This window comes from Solanum stenotomum, chromosome 1 (genome assembly GCF_019186545.1).
Source record: "Solanum stenotomum isolate F172 chromosome 1, ASM1918654v1, whole genome shotgun sequence".
Taxonomy (NCBI): Eukaryota; Viridiplantae; Streptophyta; class Magnoliopsida; order Solanales; family Solanaceae; genus Solanum; species Solanum stenotomum.
Window position 1 is genome coordinate 17828446 of NC_064282.1, and position 18464 is coordinate 17846909.

Consider the following 18464-nt stretch of genomic DNA (forward strand, 5'->3'; position numbering starts at 1 on the left):
TGTAGAGCCATGTGAATCACATCAACAATGGTGTCATTATTATTGCACCTTCCTTTGTCAGACTATTTTCTATTCAAACGTTAATATATTGAAAATTATAATTACTTTTTTTTTTGTAAGTATTTTCATCAAACTAAAAATATTTTTATAAGCTAAAAAACAACATGTTAGTAGTAACCAACCTTAGACTTTTGTTCAAAAGCACACAAGTGTTTACCAAACGTGAATATAAGCCAAAAGATGATAGTACCGGTGTCAAATGAGCAAAGTTGAGATTGAAGATATTAAATTAGGTTGAAATAAAAATTAGCTTGGATCGTGATCCGCCTAGATTTACATTGGGTTGAAATGAGTTAAGCTCAAATAGGCTAAAAATCGAATTGGGTCATGACCCACCCAATTTAATCCGTTTAATCTTAATAATTGAACATATTGTTATTTAATTTTTATAACCACTAATTTCAACTCAAGAAAATAACAAAAATAAGTTATAAATGGATATTTAAATCCTAGAAGATATAAAATAGATAGTAATTCATACATTCAATATGAAAACATACATTACACTAACACAAATAAAGAGTCTATCAAGTTGAAATAAGGGATTAAATCAAGCTCAATTCAAGATTCTTTAAAAATGAATTAAGGCTTGAATGAGTTGATATTGAACTCATTCAAATTATCTTGAACCCAACCCATAAAATTCTGAATATATTACTTATATTTGAGCTCATTTTGACACCCTGAATGCTAGTAATGAATAAGTTTAACCAACTTATAAACTTACCTTTTAAGAATTTGTTCTAAAACTACTTCCTTGGGTGCATTTATAGATGAACTTATCTCCAATGGAGGTCCCCTCCAACATTATGACACAGTTGACCATTTTCTCTGAGACCAAGTCATACCAATGCTGTTTAAAAAAGAAATATAATTCTCCCCTTTCTGAAGCAGTTCAGAAATTCGTATTTTTTTTTCCCCACGTATGTAATATAGGAGGTCCCTTCGAATAACAGTCAGTACACACTTGTCCATTTTACTCTCAACTGTGGCACACACATTTAAGTTACCATGAAGATTGATTCTAATGTTATTAACAGAACTAAGAGAACGTAATTTGTATCCTCTCTGGTAATTTGATCATGAATCACCCAAATCTGCAATAACTTCAGCTTTTTCGAAAAGGAATCTGGCGAAGTGAAGAAACAATCCAGCAGTTCCGTTCCTGTTAGCACAGGCTGTAAAACCAGTAAGCACTTCTGATTAGTTTACGGTGTAGACAGTAGATAATCATCGGAACAAGTATGTGCCATCACACTGAGAGCAAAAAGGAAGAAACTATTTACAGAAACATATTGATTCAAAACTCGACGATAACGAGGAAGCTTTAATCATGTTATCCGAAATAAACAAATCTCCTCCACAACATGGGATGAAGTAAAAATATGAATACTGGTTGATTTTCAAATGTTGCTAATAGCTTGTTCACAAACAACTCTCATGTCATACGGGCGCATACACCTTCAGGTTTACAAGTCAAATTCACTTTAGGAAGGTAAACTAAACTGACTAACCTCCACTCAAGATTTCTTTAAGCTAGCTACACACTAACTCTGCCGTCAATAATATTGATTCTTACAGTTTCAAATTATTCAACAACTGAAAGCACCTAAAGAGTCTCTCATGCTATATGCTGTGAGTTACTGATTAATCAACAAAGAAAGATAAATTCACCACCTTCACACTACAACTTGTTTCTTGACGGATGCAAATGCTACAAGTGGATGGATACTCCCTTAATACAGAGATGCTGGTGTTTAAGCTATGAATGCGCACATGTGTAAGAGGTAGGAAGTACAAGGATTTACCCACCATATGCAATTATTAGTGAAGTTGATCACTCATTCTGCGCAATCCTGAATGGTCAAAAAGAAGTATATACATCAAGGCAAAAAAATAATTTGAAAGAAGACAGTTTAGAAGGGTAATGCATACACCAAAACTTACTTTGGTTTGTCACTTAAGGTCACCATTGATCTGAGGACACCTGGACTAATCGTATCAGCAAGAACTCCTTGATCTGATATCCATAAAGACTTCTCCTTTACAACACTCTGAAGTTTATTAGCTTCATAATTGAGTAGAGTTTGATCTGCACCAAGTAACCAGCTATTTGGACTAGTTCATGTTTGAAATATTGAAATTGAAAACAGGATAGAGAACCAAAGTAATCAATAGAGTTCTCAACAAGAATAAAAAGCAAATGAATTATCAACTAGAGAAAATAAAAAGGTAATGGTCATTCTAGTGCTTCAACTTGCATAAAATCCTTTCCTACATTCAATAAGACCATCATAAAGTGGCAAGTCATGATGGGTTGGCCTCGACAACAAAAAAAAAATCTGTTCAAATGAAAAGAGTACGGGGAAATTTTAATAGCTGGCAATCAACACTGTAATTGTTAAGTTTCACATGATCATGAATACACAAAAAATATGGGCTGGGAGAAGGGTCGTGCGAAAGTGGTAAGTTATACTGGTAGTAATACAGACTGCATCCCTGAATATATCTTTCTAATACATTATTTACTCATTATATGAAAAAGAGAACAAAATATTGTTAGGCAATTTAGTAGCTGCAAGCTAAGAATCAGTTCAAATGTAAATGAGGGTGTTAAGGCCATATGAAGCAAGGTGATAGATAACAATTAAGAAACCCAACAAACAGGATAAAGTTTCCTCTAGAGAATACAGATTCATCTCATACCAAACTATATACAACCCTTATGTTTGACTGGCACAACAAGTGATCACTCCACAACAATAGAGTGACACGATTTAGATTACCAAGGACAAACAAGTATAATATTGTATCATTATAAATTACATCAGAAGTATGAGGACCTTTTGAGCCTAGAATGTTTCAGTGTCATATAAAATGGAACATAAGACTATTAACTCTCAAGAAAGGCAAATTCACCCCATCACTTGTCTATAAACAATAATTAACTACATATTTTCAAGCTATCATGCTTTGCTAGGCCTCTCTCAAGTTTTGGACCAGTCAATTTGCTGCTTGATTTAAAGTAATTTACATCATAAAAGGTAATATATCATTCGTGTTTCAACATAATTGGTAATTACTAGAAAATAATGGATCTCTCTCCGACACCTGACTCTTCTACCCTTCATCTCCTGATTTTTCCTCTTATCCTCTGCCCATATACTCACTATCACAGCACTTTCTCACAAATACCTCAAGAGTCTCAAATAAGGCCCCAAATGATCATCATTTTCTCAGCTCAAAAGTATATATTGGCCCCACATATCGCTCTCTTCTGTAAGAACATGTTCACGGTCACTCACCCCCCGGTAACGGCCTCGGTACCAAGGGATCTAACTCAGTGGAGGGCAGCATCACAAAAAGCAATCACCAGATCACAAGCGAAAGTACTCCATGACTTGCATTTGATGTTGAGAAGATGTCAAAGAAGAAGCTTACAAGGACTTAAACTACTTGAAATAAAGTGCGGAAGCATAAAGGATGGTACAACACTTGACCTGGGGTTTGTATAGTAGTTAGACCACCAAAAGATGAGTTCAGAGGATCTCACAGAGCCAATACGACGAGCTGGACTCAAAGGAGGACCCAAGTGGCAAGCTGGGAGGGGTCAGAGAGAAGCAGAGGGCCAAAGGCTATGCCTGGCCCTGAAGGCCCAGCCAGCAGCCTGCCTACCTAGTTGTCGATCCCAGATTATTTTTGTTTTGGGTTCCTCTTTTGTTTTAAGATCTATTTTATGGGCCACAACTCTTATTAGTGTCTTAGTTATTAGATGATAATTGGACTTGTTACGCAAGGAGGAATCCTATGATCTATGACTGTCAAAGTTTTCTTCAAATGAGTGATTAGTTTGTAAGTAATCTGCTACTCATCTTTATGTCTTTGTTCAATTGTATGGATATTTAGGAGGTGATTAGCTCTTTAATACTAGTTGTTGCCTATTTTCTCATTCTTGGAGTTCTTGATTTCTATTCTCTTGTCTTCTTCATCTCTATTCTATTTTACTTTTTGAATTTCAGTTCTCTTAGTTGCCTCATTATCATCCAAATAATGTTATTCCTCTAGGTGAAACCCCTACTTGGTAGGAAGTTCGGTAAAGATCATGCATCATTGATTTAGCCTATTATTATTCTTTACTCCTAATATTAATAGTCATGCTTAAAAAAAACCTGTGTTCTACTTTTTCTTCTCTAATGTTATAAACCCCACTCGAAACTTCCTGAGCTCAAGAGTAATCTTCTTTTTTCTTCCCTGGTACGATAAACCCCATTCGAAACCCCCTTCCCTCAAGAGTCAACAGTGGCCCCTTCCACTTTGTTCCCTAGGTGATGCGAACTCCCACCCTCTTGGTTAGAAATGGCTCATGTCACTGGAGCAACCTCACTTGAAACTCTTTGCATTCACTTTTATCTCCACTAAATCTGTGAGGGGAAAAAGGTCTCAACTCTCAAGGCTGTGTACACCTCAAATAACTTATATTAGCCAATTATTTTAATAAACTGCCCCTCTTTACTTGTAAAGCTTCAGTCTGAAATAGCACATGTTTCATATACGGAAGCTTCTTCCTCATGCATTCATGTATAACTGATTGTGATTAGATAATACAAAGGAACTATTTTTGCATAAAGATCATAAAGAGAGTGTTAACGGCGCATACTGTGTAATAAAGATCCACAAAATAAATGTAGTAAGAAAGAAACCTTTCTCCAGAATGGTATGAGCAGCATGAAAAGGAATATTGGCAAATACATCAGTTCCTGGGAACATGACCCAAGTCTTCTCCTTTGAATCATGATTACCGCAGGTTGAACAAACCTCTTTCACCAATGGTCTTGATTCAACATCCCTCATTATTGACTCAAAAGGTGTAGGAACACTTGTTTTTGTCGTCTTAGCCCTCCTCCTTAGTGCAGTTAATGCTTCCCTGTTCCCATTCCTTAATCTATCATTTTCAACTAACTGCATTGCATTACACATAGTTTTCTTATACATTTGAACAAAAAAAAATGCTTCAACCTAGAGGGCATTTCAAGTACCTGTTGCCGAGCTAATAAAAGACTTTCACCTTCAATTTCAACCTCAATAAGCTTTTCTTGTAATTGCTTCATCGAGTCGTCCATTTGATCTCTACAAAACACTAAACAATTATGAGTGTCCTCAAATTTCCACAAACTAATTCATCTGATAAATTATTGCAAGAAAAAATTATTATAGTTTTAAAAGAAATGCAGATGCAAGTGACGAAGTCATCATCCCAACTTCTGGGCCAAAAAGAAAATTATAGTATAGAAGGAAGTTCAAGTGTAGCACTTCCAATCTCTGATTACCTTATTTGTAACACTATAAATGGATGATAGTAAAATGGAGATTATTATAACTTTAAAATCTCCCAATGACCTAATTAAATCCACAAAAAAATAATTATGGTGAGAGAAAAAGAATCTCATATCAATGTAATGTTATAGAAACCTTTCGTTAAAGAATCTCATACATGCTGGTAATTGACACATTGAACCACATCATTACTTGCTCAAAGAGCAAAAACTGGCGCTGTAGAACTTTCTAACATGACAAAAACAGACATCAATATCCATGTTATATATACTTTTCATATTTTACCCCCACAACATATAGATCAAATAACAAGGGTTAACTATTCTGGGTAGTGATACAATGAAAGTATACATCACATTAAGCTCAAACTCTGAAAGGATCAAAAGCATACTGGTCTTATAAGTCTAGTGATGGCAAATGGGTGGGTTGAGAAAAAATGGTTTGGCTTGAACCTGCCCATGTTTAATATATAGGTTATAAATGGGTTGTATACCGGGTTACATTAGTCACCCATGTTTCTTTTTTTTTTTTTGAAATCAGTAACTTTGTATCATTTCAAGGATCAAAACAGTACTTGGGTAGTACTGAAACCATATTTACAATAGAGCTCTAGTGTCTTTCCTTTCTAGCTATAGAGAATCTAGAACATCTATGATAGACACAGTATCATTAGAATAAATTTGATTACACCAAAAACATAGCAGTAAGATGAAGTTCAACTTGATCTTCTGCACATCATTCTCTAAGCTCTCAAAACATCTGGAATTCCTCTCCTTCCAGATTGTCCACCAGATACAAGCTGGGACAATTCTCCATCTACTCCTATCCTTTGCATGTGAACATATTCCCTCCCAGCTGCTAAGAGCCTCTGTTATCTTGCACCCATGTTTTGTAATTGATCTTTCCTTTGTTTTAATTTTAATCATTTAGCAATTATCAATTAAAACACAAGAACAATTATATGATACGAACATTACACCATAACACGATCAAACAATAAATCTAAATCACAACAATAGTTTAACTAATATAAACAACCAATACTAGTCTATTCCATCTGGTTTTACAACCAAAACTTGGAAAAAAAACATAACCAGAGGCATAACATAAAGCTTGTAGCTAATTAATTAAAACATACTAGACTAATTTTGCTTATTTTTCAACAGCAAAAAAAAATTAGAAAAAGGAACAAATCTACGAAGGACCACATCAATTTCTCCAAAAGCAAACTCTAATCGAGAAATCTTCCTAAAAACCCAAAAGATAATACCAGCAAGGCGCAGGTTCGACAGTTGTTCTTCTCTTCTATCCCTTACGAGAAAGGGTTTAAAGTTATGTGGCAATTGGGCTGGTCGGAAATCAAATTTGGGCGGGTCATCGTTATTCGACAAGATTTTTTATAAGCCAATTTAAGTTACCTATCAACCCAACTTTTAATGAATGAGCAGATCAACAAACGGGTTAAATTTAATTTTGTCATCCCTAAATACAATTTCAGAATTCAGATTTTAAATTTAAACTCGTTTCTGATACCCAATCATAAAATGGAAAAGGGCTACTTTGGTTCTGTTATTGGATAGTGATTCGATTGCAGGAATCTCAAGGATTCGAGGATCGACAGTGTTCAGGAGAGAACTCGAGAATACAATCAATGGAGATGCATAGAAGTAGAGAGAATAAGAGAGAAGAATGAACTGTATATTTCATATCTTGTATGGAACTGTATTACACTTTATATAGAATTGAAATACAACTGAAATGGATTCAATTCTAACTAACTGTTATTTTGATTTCAGTGCCTAACTAACTATCTGTAACTACTTCTATCACTAACTAATATATGAAAATCTCTTTTTCATGTAACAGTACTCCCCCCATACAAAAGATCCTTGACCTCAAGGATCAAAAGAAGGAAATCATGTCTTCAGTACAGTAGCAAATTCCCAAGTGGCAACATCAGTAGGCAGTCCAACCCATTTAACCAACACCTGAGCAACAACTTTGTTGCCTCTCTTAACCATCCTTCTTTGCAAAACAGATTCAGGACCAGGACAATTTGGATTAGCCAAATCAACAGTAGGAGGACAAGAAATGGAGGAAGGAACCTCATAACACCTCTTTAATAATGACACATGCACAGTAGGGTGTATCTTCACTGAACTAGGCAAAAGGAGGGTGTAAGCCACCGGACCAACTCTCTTGATGATCTGAAATGGGCCATAATACTTAGCAGCTAGCTTGTGGGAAGAGTGTTGAGATATGGTAGCTTGTTTATAAGGCTGCACTTTAAAATAAACCCAATCTCCAACAGAAAATTGTCTATCACTCCTATGAGAGTATGCCTGTTGCTTCATCCGAAGTTGAGCTCTTAGTAAGTGATGTTTCAGTAGCTGCAACTTGAGCTCTCTATTCACCAACGTAGTGTCAACTTCAGTAGAAGCTGACTCGCCTGGTAGATAAGGAAGATGGAGGGGTGGGGGTCGACCATACAAAGCCTCATTAGGGGTTGTTTGAATGGCTGAGTGAAAACAAGTATTATACCAGTACTCAGCCATAGGTAAACAAGCTAACCAATTTGAAGCATCATCATTACAGTAGCATCGCAAATAGGTTTCCAAGCATCTGTTTAACACCTCAGTTTGTCCATCGGACTGAGGATGATAAGCCGTAGAGGTATTCAACAATACACCCTGCAGAGTGAATAGCTCTTGCCAGAAGGAGCTCAAAAAAATAGCATCTCTATCACTAGTAATAGCATCTGGAAGACCATGGAGTCGGACAATGGTATCCAAGAAAACTTGAGCAATTGATTGAGCTGTATAAGGGTGTTACAAGGGAAGGAAATGACCATATTTGCTCAGTCTATCAACCACCACCAAAATCACCTCATGCCCTTTTTTAGACTTGGGAAGACCATCAATGAAATCCATACTGATTTGAGACCAAACTACCTCAGGAATTGGCAAGGGTTGTAACAAACCAAGGTATGCAGCCAAATCAGACTTATTCTTTTGACATACATCACATTTTTGAATGAATTCCTTCACCTCCGTCCTTATGTTCTTCCAATAAACCAGTCAACAATCTCTTGACGGTAGCTTCAACTCCTGAATGACCACCAAGAGGACCAGCATGCCACAAGGTAATAATGTCAGTCCTCAAGCTCTGTACATTTCCAATCACAAGCTTCCCTTTCCTTCTCAACTGACCCTGTAACCAAGTGAATTGGCTGTGGGAAGTAGGATCCGCCTGTAGCTCAGTGATTAACTGATGCAACTCCTGATCTGAATGCCAACTTGCCACTATAGCTTGAAAAAGATCAGTATTAGTAGGTGAAATTATCAAAGCCAGAAATTCAGCTCCAGTCACTCTAGAAAGTGCATCAACTACTTTGTTCTCAATGCCCTTTTGTACTCAATAGAGTAATCAAATGACATGAGCTTAGTCAACCACAACAATTGAGAATTAGTATGCAACTTTTGCTCCATAAGAAACTTTAAGGCTTTCTGATCAGTCCTAATAACAAACCTCTGACCTAGTAAGTATTGAGACCACTTTGTAACAGCCTGAACAATTGCCAATAACTCCCTATCATAAACTGATAAGGCAGCATGCCGGGGAGACAAAGCTTTACTAATAAAAGTTATAGGATGCCCTTCCTGCATAAGCACAACCCCTATCCCATAGCCACTAGCATTTGTTTCAACAATAAAAGTCTTGCTTGCATGAGGCAAAGCCAAGACAGGTGCTTGAGTTAGTGCCTCTTTCAATTGTACAAAGGCTTGTTGAGCTGTGGAATTCCATTTGAACTTATCCTTCTTTGTAAGATCATTGAGAGGTCTACTAATCATCCCAAACCCTTGGATGAACCTTCTATAATAACCAACTAAGCCTAAGAACCCTCTCAGCAACTTAAGAGTAGTTGGGACAGGCCAATCTTTAATTGCTTTGATCTTCTGAGGATCAGTAGACACACCCTCCGCACACCCTCCGCTGTGATAAAGTGACCTAGGTATTCAATCCTTCGAACACCAAAGAAACATTTACTTTTTCTAGCAAATAACTGGTGCTCCACCATCTTCAAAAAGACAGACCTCAAATACAATACATGATCTTCTATGGTCTTACTATATATCAATATATCATCAAAAAATACCAATGCATGCTTCCTTAGAAATTGTTGGAACACAAAATTTATTAATCCTTGAAATGTGGCTGGAGCATTTGACAATCCAAAGGGCATGACCAAGTACTCGAAATGCCCAGAGTGAGTTCTGAAAGCAGTTTTAGGCACATCCTCATTAGCCATTCGTAGTTGATGATATCCAGACCTTAAGTCTATTTTAGAGAATATCTTGGACCCTCCCAATTCATCCAATAGGTCCTCCACTATAGGAATCGGAAACTTGTTCTTGATAGTAGACTTATTCAAGTCCCTATGATCTACACATAACCTCCATGACCCATCTTTTTTGCCTACTAACACAACTGGTGACGCAAAAGGACTGCAACTAGGTTGTATAATCCCTTGATCCAACATTTGTTGTACTAGACCCTCAATAGCATCCTTTTTTACAGAAGGATATCTATAGGGTCTCTTATTCACAGGCTCCACACCAGATTGTAGTACAATTCTATGATCAAATATACCTCTAGAAGGTGGTAAACCAACAGGATCGTCAAATAGAGCAAAAAATTATGACAATACCTCCAATAATGCAGGATTTTCCTCATCTTGTTTGTCATTTTCCAATGAATGCCCCTTCATTTCATCACTCCCTTGAGGGACTACCTGAATCATGCAAAGTTGGGATTAATTTCCTGAGTGTTTGGACAATCTTCCAACACTAGAAGTTAATACTTGACTGCCAGATCACCTAAGTAAATGCTTTCTACCCTTGTACCAAAACTCCATTGTTAAACTCCTGAAATTCATCTTGATATCACCTAATGTTAACAACCACTGAACCCCCAACACAACCCCACATGAACCTAGTGGAAGTAGTAGAAAGTCAGCTACAAACTCGGCTCCCTGTAGCAACCAAGTGACAATAGTCATTTTGTCCACCTTCATACTTCCATTAGCTGCAGCAACCACATCAGTGTTAATGGACTTCACCTCACACCCTAACTGCTTGACTAAATTAGGATCTATGAAATTATGAGAGCTACCAGTGTCAATGAGGATATGTAATGCCATTTTAGAATGATACCCAGTTACTTTCAAAGTCCTAAAACCCAATGACCCATTTAAAGCATGCATTGAGATCTCCATGTGCTCTACAGGTTGCCCCAAATCTAACGTATCACTCTGCGATTCTTGCAAGATATTCCCTTGATCCTCTACTGAATCCTGCAACTCATCCCCTTCATCCACTTCCAACAAATATATAACTGTTTAGAAGTTTTACACTTGTGTCCTGGCGTGTATTTTTCAGAGCAAAAATAACACAACTCTTTGGCCCGTTTTTCATTCATCTCCTCTAAGCTCACAGTTCTCCTACCGACTCCTATAGAGAAGCTGGAATTATTGCTACCTGGAGTAGGTAAAACAGGCTTACTAGTAAAATTCCTTTGGTCCAAGAACTTCCTTGTATGCATCTAAGGTTGATTATGGTCAGGTTGCCTCACCGCCTGCAGGTATGCTTCATGCATTCTTGCACTCCTGTACACCTGAGATAATGAAGTAGGATTGGTGATCTTCATAGCAATATTCAGCTCAGGTTTCAGACCCCAATAAAACAGCTAATAGCATTCCCTTGTGACAAATTCACCCTTGTCAAGTTTCTCTCAAACACTGACTGATAATCCTTTACACTACCAACTTGCTTGATCTTTTTTATTTCTTCCATGGGATCATCAAAATCAGTACCAAATCTATCAACCAATGCCCTCACATAGTCACCCCAATTGGGTGGTTGTACTATGGTCTATATCGCATGAATGACAAATTGGATGGCCTCTCCTTCCAATTGCAGAGCTACAACTGTAACTTTCTCGTCATGACCAACATTCTTCATGGAAAAGAATTGATCAATTTTGAACAACCGTGACCTAAGATCTTCCCCCTAAAACCTCAAGAACTCCATTCGTGACCACCTATTGAAGTTCGATATCATTACCATCAGAAACACCCTCCTGTCCCAATGGAACAGTACCCCTGCGATTTTCTGCTGAAATCTGATTCCTCAATTCCATCACTGCATGATCTAATTTCTCCAAGGATGAGACCTTACCAGCTAAATTCCCCATCTCTGTTACCAGATTTTGCATCATATCCCGTAAATCCCCAATTTCTGCTACAGAATTGTCATTTTTTGCTTCCCTAACTGGTCAACTTCCTTTCGCCATCGTTGCCAAGGAACGTTAAGCTCTGATATCAATGTTATTGGATAGTGATTCGATTGCAGGAATCTCAAGGATTCGAGGATCGACAGATTGTTCAGGAGAGAACTCGAGAATACAATCAATGGAGATGCATAGAAGTAGAGAGAATAAGAGTGAAGAATGTAAATAAAAAAAATTCTCTCTAGCTCGAAGAATTTGTTTGATTCTCCCTATAAACTGTATATTTCATATCTTGTATGGAACTGTATTACACTTTATATAGAATTGAAATACAACTGAAATGGATTCAATTCTAACTAACTCTGTTATTTCGATTTCTGTGCCTAACTAACTAACTAACTGTAACTACTTCTATCACTAACTAATATATGAAAATCTCTTTTTCATGTAACAGATTCTTGCATTTGTTGTACCAAATATTGAACCGAATTATTTTAGTTCGGTTTGGTTTTTGTTAGTTCGGATTTTGATCAGCCATCTATATAGAAAAAAAAATTAATTTCACAATTCACACACTAACTAAAGCAAAATCAGAAAGAAAAAAAAAAGTAAACGGAAGAAGAAAATAGAAATCAAGAAAACAAAAAATAATCAAATACCATACCTGGACTGAACTGGTCGCTGCCGCTGATTGGCTGCTGCTGGTTCGCTGCTGCAGGTCGTGGCGGTCGGCCGGAAGTGGGAAGGGAAGTGCGGCGGTGCACTGCTGATTGCTGAAAAGTGGACAGTGGTGACCTATTTTTGCATTTTGTTTGCCTATAATATTTACTATTATTTAATATTAATAATTAATATAATATTAATATATATTATAATAGTATAATATTACCCAATCCAATTTTAATTGTCATATTTTCCTTTTTTAGAATCAAATTATAAAAAATTTGACTAACATTTTACCATGTATTTTTTTATCATATTGATATGCAAAAAATTGCAATTTATAGTACTTTTCGTATATTTTTTGAATATCTAATTTTTTTGTTTAAATATCGAATTAATATAATCTAATTTATTTTTAAAAATTAGTCAAATTGACTTTCGAAAAGCACAGCATGACAAATAAAAGTGGACGGGAGTATACTTTGGTTAAACCAAAATACCAAAAAATACAAAAATACATATTGAAAACCAAGCCGAAATACCGAAAATGTGAAAACATATACCAAAAACTGAAATCTAAATACCAAAAAAATTTGGTTCGATTTGGTATTTCGATTTTTCGGTATTTATGCCCAGCCCTACTTTTTTACTTTCATAATTCTATTTTTATGAGAAGATATATAAAATATTTAAAATTGTTCATAAAAAATAATATATTATGTATACATAGTTATAAAAAAAAATATGTATATAATTTGTCGATTTGATTCAATTATTTCTTGATTGTTTAGCAAAATCGAACCAAATATTATCGTTTTTAATAAATGTAAAACCAAATCCAGATAAAATTAATTTATTTAATCGACTTGGTTCGATTTTTACCGAAAATGTGAACATCCCTAGTTTACAGTAACAGAATTATACACAACATTGCATGAGTTCTTTCTCCTATTTTGATATATTGTATACGACTCTTGTGAATTTATTGTGTGGTGGAACCATTTACTTCTCACCCAATTTTTCTGTTTTTTAAAATGTAGTTACTCAAAGAATTTTAATTTTATAAATGCAAAGGTGTAATACTCTCGTTTGATGGCAAGGAAACATCATATGTCAATTTTAACGAAAACAATATTTGATGCTTTGATCTCTTCATGGTATCATAGGAATTTATGAGATTCAGAACTCAGAAGTAATTAAGCAGAATATAGTATTCAACTTTTCAGATTGCGCATCGGAAAATAAAAAAGAGTAGTTTGGTTATACAAGAGAGAGAAAAAAGAGACAAGGAATCATATTTTGTAAAGTAAAAAGATGATTCAACATATTAGTACGTAAAAATAAATTGAAATTCCATTTATTTCATTCATCTTCCAATGTTTATTTCCCTTGATGTGCAAAATTAATCGCGATTTCAATTTAGGCATGAATACGCCAAGGATTTTTCTTCAACCAACTCCTTCGCAGTTGCATCCATCTTGGCCTTTGAAAACTCGTCTATCTTTAGACCTGCATCAACGATGAGGATCTTTAGGCAAGCTTTAAACAATAGATACTCCCTTCGGTTCATATTATTTGTCTTTTAAAACTTTAGGCTACTCCGTAAGAAAGACATTCTTAATATCCTTAATTATATGAGTATATCTCTAATGTATTCTTTTACTGTCCCAATTATTGAAGTATCTGACAAAAAATTATTAGATGAAACTAATTGATCATAAATGAGACCAGCAACTAACCTTGCACAATTGACCATTCTCCTTTCTCACAAGTAACAGGGAAAGAGTAAATTAAACCAGCTGGAATGCCATAAGATCCATCAGAATAGACCCCCATTGAAACCCATGTCCCCTGAACAAAACATGTAACAAAAATTTTAGCCCGATGACGAAAGAATAGAGAAATGACATGCATTTTATAGAGGTAAGTAGTATACGGAAGGGAAGCCTTGGCATAACTGATAAAATTGTTGTCAGGAGGTGACCCATTTTAATTAGTATTATTACTATTATAACTATAAAGAGTGAGTAACAAAAATGGATGATACTTAACCTTTGGAGTGCCGAGAACCCAATCACGTATATGATCACAAGCTGAGCTAGCTGCAGACAATGCACTTGATAGCTTTCGAGCTTTTATGATAGCGGCTCCTCTTTGTTGCACTGTGGTGATGAATTCCGTGTTCAACCTAACATTTTTATATTAGTACTGATTTGATCTTCTTATTAGCACGAAACTTAATGGTTTTAACTGTAGAGCATTTACCATTGATCATTAGCAACAAGTTCTCTGACAGGCTTTTCTCCAGCAGCGGTTTTCACCGTTGCATGATTCACATCTGGATACTGAGTTGATGAGTGATTTCCCCATATTGTCACATTCTTTACATCACCAACGTGAACCTTTAGTTTCTCCGAAACCTGACCTAAAGCTCTGTTGTGATCAAGCCTTGTTAGGCAGGTGATGTTTTTCGCTGGAAAGGAAGGGGCAAATTCTTTCAAAATAAGTGCATTGGTGTTAGCTGGATTAGCAACAACCAAAACCTGCAACAATTCGAGACCACGATTAAACTGTAATGTTCCAGAGATAATTGAATAACAAAGTTTTGTTACCTTGCAATCAGGGGCAGCATGCTGCTCTAAGGCAGAGGCCTGTGCCTTGTAAATTGAAACATTTTTCGTCATCACGTCCTTTCTTTCCATCCCTTCTTTTCGTGGAAATCCACCAACCATAACTGCAACATTGACGCCTTTACAAGCTTCAACAATATCCGTGGTAGCAACAACATCTGTGGAAGAATAATATTCAATAAATTTAATTAACAATGTATAAAAGAAATTAAGAAAAAAGTGGTTGTACAATGCTACTGCATTTTACCTTTGAGAAGAGGAAAAGCTGCATCAATCAATTCCATTTTCACTCCTTTTAAGGACTCAGCAGCTGGTTCAATATCAAGCATGTGTATGATAACAGGTTGATCAAGGCCTAACATGGCTCCTCTCGCGATCATCGGAACAAGAGCATATCCAATTTGACCTGTTACAAGATGTTCAAACCAACAGGAAGCATCAACATATATACAGTTTTGACAATTTTAGTTTTCAGATATAAGACAATTGAAATGATTTTCAATTCAATTCCTTCTTGAAGTGAATCTAAGTTGCTCTAACATCTTAAACTTTTAGATGAGATGATTACACTGATAGTACACTTCAACATGGTATCACAACAAACAGAAGACTTGAAATTGAATCTCACCGCCACCAAGACAGAATAAATCAAATAAAAAGTTCACAAAAATAAAAAATAAATGCAGTAACATAATGAAATATAAATTTAACATGCCTGCAGCACCAGTAACAAGCACTGTAATAGGATCCTTTTCTATATTCAAGAAGCTCCATATATGCCTAACAATCTTCCATGACAAATATGCACAACCCAACAAAACAATAGGCTTTTCAATTGAACCCCAATATTCCATTAATTTTATAATTAAGAAGAAAAATCACAAATAATTGAAATTAGACACTGTTAAAATGATACCACATACATAATTTAAAGGAAAATTTCACACAAGAACAACCAAAAGACTTTAAAGACAAGGCACCTAACTAACCCAATCAAATCAAATACCAAAGACAAAATCCACAAGCTATGAAATAGAATAGTAACTCATCCATGTCAAGAAAAGAACCTCATACAATTATACCAAATAATTAGAACATAATAATGGTTAATTTTTAAAAAAAAATTATACCAGCAGCTCCAGTGACAAGAACTCTAGTGGGCTGTTTTGCCATGTTTGAAAAAATAAAAAAAATGTAGATTTAGTGTGAATTAGAATATTGTGATGAATGTTAAAATTGTTATATATATGGATTTTAGGATGTTAATATCGAATTTTAAGGAGAATTATAAGGAGATAAATAGTCATCAAAAGAAAATGTAGTCACATGAAAAGCTGCATGTTAGTTGATGCCTCATGGACTTGGCACTATACTAGATAATAATAGTTGAATAAATCAAATTCAAAAACCTCAAAACTTTACGTTAGCTTAATTATCCGCTGAACATAGATAATTTAAATAGTCACGTCTTATTTGAATGCTGAAAACTTATGAAAGTGTGACACATTCGCTGATACGTGAGTTTTCTGGTCCATATAAGATTTTTATAAAGATAAAATTTATGTTTTATCTTTAAAATCATCTTTTTAAGGCCAAAATCGGTAAAACAAAAAAGAATCTGAAATAAATATTTTGCATATAATTTTTTATTTGATTAAAGATAATAATATTCTAATCAAGTACTTTCTATATACTTGGCCAAGAAAAGAAAAATACACATTTAGAACAATAACTATTATATCCAAAGAAAAATAAAATAATGCGTAGTTGAAATATAAAATCATTGAAAAATAATACACAGTTTTTTTTTTTCTTTTTATAAAAAAACACCATTTGAACTTCATTAATTTGGTTAAATGTCCTTTTAATTTGTCTAAAATAAATAACTTTTAACTAATATTTGGATCCAAAGAAAATATATACAGATAGTTGAAACAAATAATCATTTTATCTAAATAAAAAATCAGGATACAATATGCGATCTATATTTTTTAAAAGAACAAGAGTATTACCATTAGAACAAATAAATCATTATATTAATTATGTGGCAATTAATAGTTGAAAAATATCCTACTTGAAAGTTGAATTTTATTTTTTCTCTTCTTTCACGTGACTAAAAAAGAGTATATTCACGCTTTTTGTCACAACAACGTCTAGAAAGATTGAAGCTATCAAATTACCAAATTCAAAAGATAATTAAGCTAACATAAGATTTAGATATGCACGGAATAAAACTCGCCAAATTCAGAAAAAATTTTATCTATTCGGACTAATATTTTTTATTTTACTTTCACTTTATACATCGAAGAAAAGAAGACCTAAACTAGTACTTAATTTTTGGGCCTGAATATAAATTCATCCTTATTTGATTCATGAAGTGCTAATAGTCCTTCTTGTTTATCAAACTAAAGAATTTTTAGGCACGACAAAAGCTCTTTTCAAAAAGTAAAACTAATGAGATTCAAAAACGCAAGTACTATCTCATTACAAATATTTGAAATTATTGGGCTACAATAATTTGTTGTATTAAGAGTGTCCAAAATATATTATTTAATTATTTCGTATTTCATATTACTTGTATAAATAATATTTTATTCCGACAAAGAGTGTCGAAATTGGACACCCTGACCACATGCAGGTGTTTGTCTGTTCAATATGGTGGAAAATGTTTTTTCTAAAAAAATAAATGATTTTTTCTCTTCATACAAATATTTTAATTAACAAATTAAGGATAAGCAATATTTTGAATGGAGGACAAAGTTAAACCATTTGACAGAGTTTAAAAAGTAAATCTAAGACCTTTTTCTCTTTGCGTAAATATTTAAATTAACAAAATTTTAAAATCCATGAAATGCGGTAAAGTGGCGCAATTCATGCACGTCCAAAAGATTAATAAAAAAAAAACATAATTTCAACGTTACCGAAATAAATTATAAAATTGAATTAAATTTGCCCCACCTTATCTAGGATGTGGATTGTGGGAAGTAGCTAAAGTCTAAACATACGTTTAAGTTGGATGGGTTAATCATATTTTAATACTAAAATTTATAGTCTGTTTGATCAAATTTTTGAGAAGTTAAAATTATTTATTTTTTAGAAAGTTCAGTGTTTGTTCAAGTTTTCGAGAGAAAATACATTTTTAGGGGAGTAACATAAATTGTTTTTCAGAAGCTAAAAAATAAATTACTTTTGAGAAAATTACACTTAAAAATACTTTTTAAAAACTTGATTAATTATTACTCAAAAATACTTTTTAAATTTATTTTCCAAACATGAATTGCTTCTCACAAAAAAGTATTTTTCTTCTAGCTACTGTTTATTGGTCTCAATACCTCCAATATAACACGTTAATTATTGGCTCAAGATAGACATCGGACCATGATCTAACTAGCTAGTATATGGCCTAAACATAATTAAAAAAATAACAGTTAATTCCATTAATGTGCACCTTTCATTTATTAATGAAAATAAATGAAATGAAGGTTTCGA

At 34.4% G+C, this 18464-nt stretch overlaps 3 protein-coding genes across 8 annotated transcripts in view; all 3 read right to left on the reverse strand.

Annotated features, from left to right (window-relative positions):
- LOC125845271 (squamosa promoter-binding-like protein 8) overlaps window positions 1-18464 on the reverse strand; it is a 156369-nt gene that overhangs the window by 10399 nt on the left and 127506 nt on the right. The window lies entirely within an intron of this gene.
- LOC125845483 (uncharacterized) lies at window positions 526-12468 on the reverse strand. Of its 5 annotated transcripts, none has more exons than XM_049525006.1 (6): window positions 12347-12468; window positions 5097-5187; window positions 4761-5019; window positions 2008-2152; window positions 1873-1916; window positions 526-1238 (listed from the first exon to the last, which is right to left on the reverse strand). In XM_049525006.1, the coding sequence occupies exons 2-5, from the start codon at window positions 5178-5180 to the stop codon at window positions 1898-1900; spliced, it is 507 nt and encodes a 168-aa protein (XP_049380963.1). In that variant the 5' UTR covers window positions 5181-5187; window positions 12347-12468; the 3' UTR covers window positions 526-1238; window positions 1873-1897. The 5 variants fall into 5 exon arrangements, 4 of the variants coding, with proteins under 4 accessions (XP_049380963.1, XP_049380982.1, XP_049380974.1 ...); XR_007444289.1 differs by having other exon boundaries at window positions 556-1238; window positions 1738-1916; window positions 12347-12458; XM_049525025.1 differs by having other exon boundaries at window positions 556-1238; window positions 1869-1916; window positions 12347-12446.
- LOC125845142 (malate dehydrogenase, cytoplasmic-like) lies at window positions 13471-16257 on the reverse strand. 2 transcript variants are annotated; one of them, XM_049524587.1, is made up of 7 exons: window positions 16106-16257; window positions 15223-15381; window positions 14958-15133; window positions 14611-14888; window positions 14398-14533; window positions 14085-14196; window positions 13471-13854 (listed from the first exon to the last, which is right to left on the reverse strand). In XM_049524587.1, exons 1-7 carry the CDS (start codon window positions 16146-16148, stop codon window positions 13760-13762), a joined length of 999 nt encoding a protein of 332 aa, XP_049380544.1. In that variant the 5' UTR covers window positions 16149-16257; the 3' UTR covers window positions 13471-13759. The 2 variants fall into 2 exon arrangements, with proteins under 2 accessions (XP_049380544.1, XP_049380535.1); XM_049524578.1 differs by lacking the exon at window positions 16106-16257 and adding an exon at window positions 15691-15874.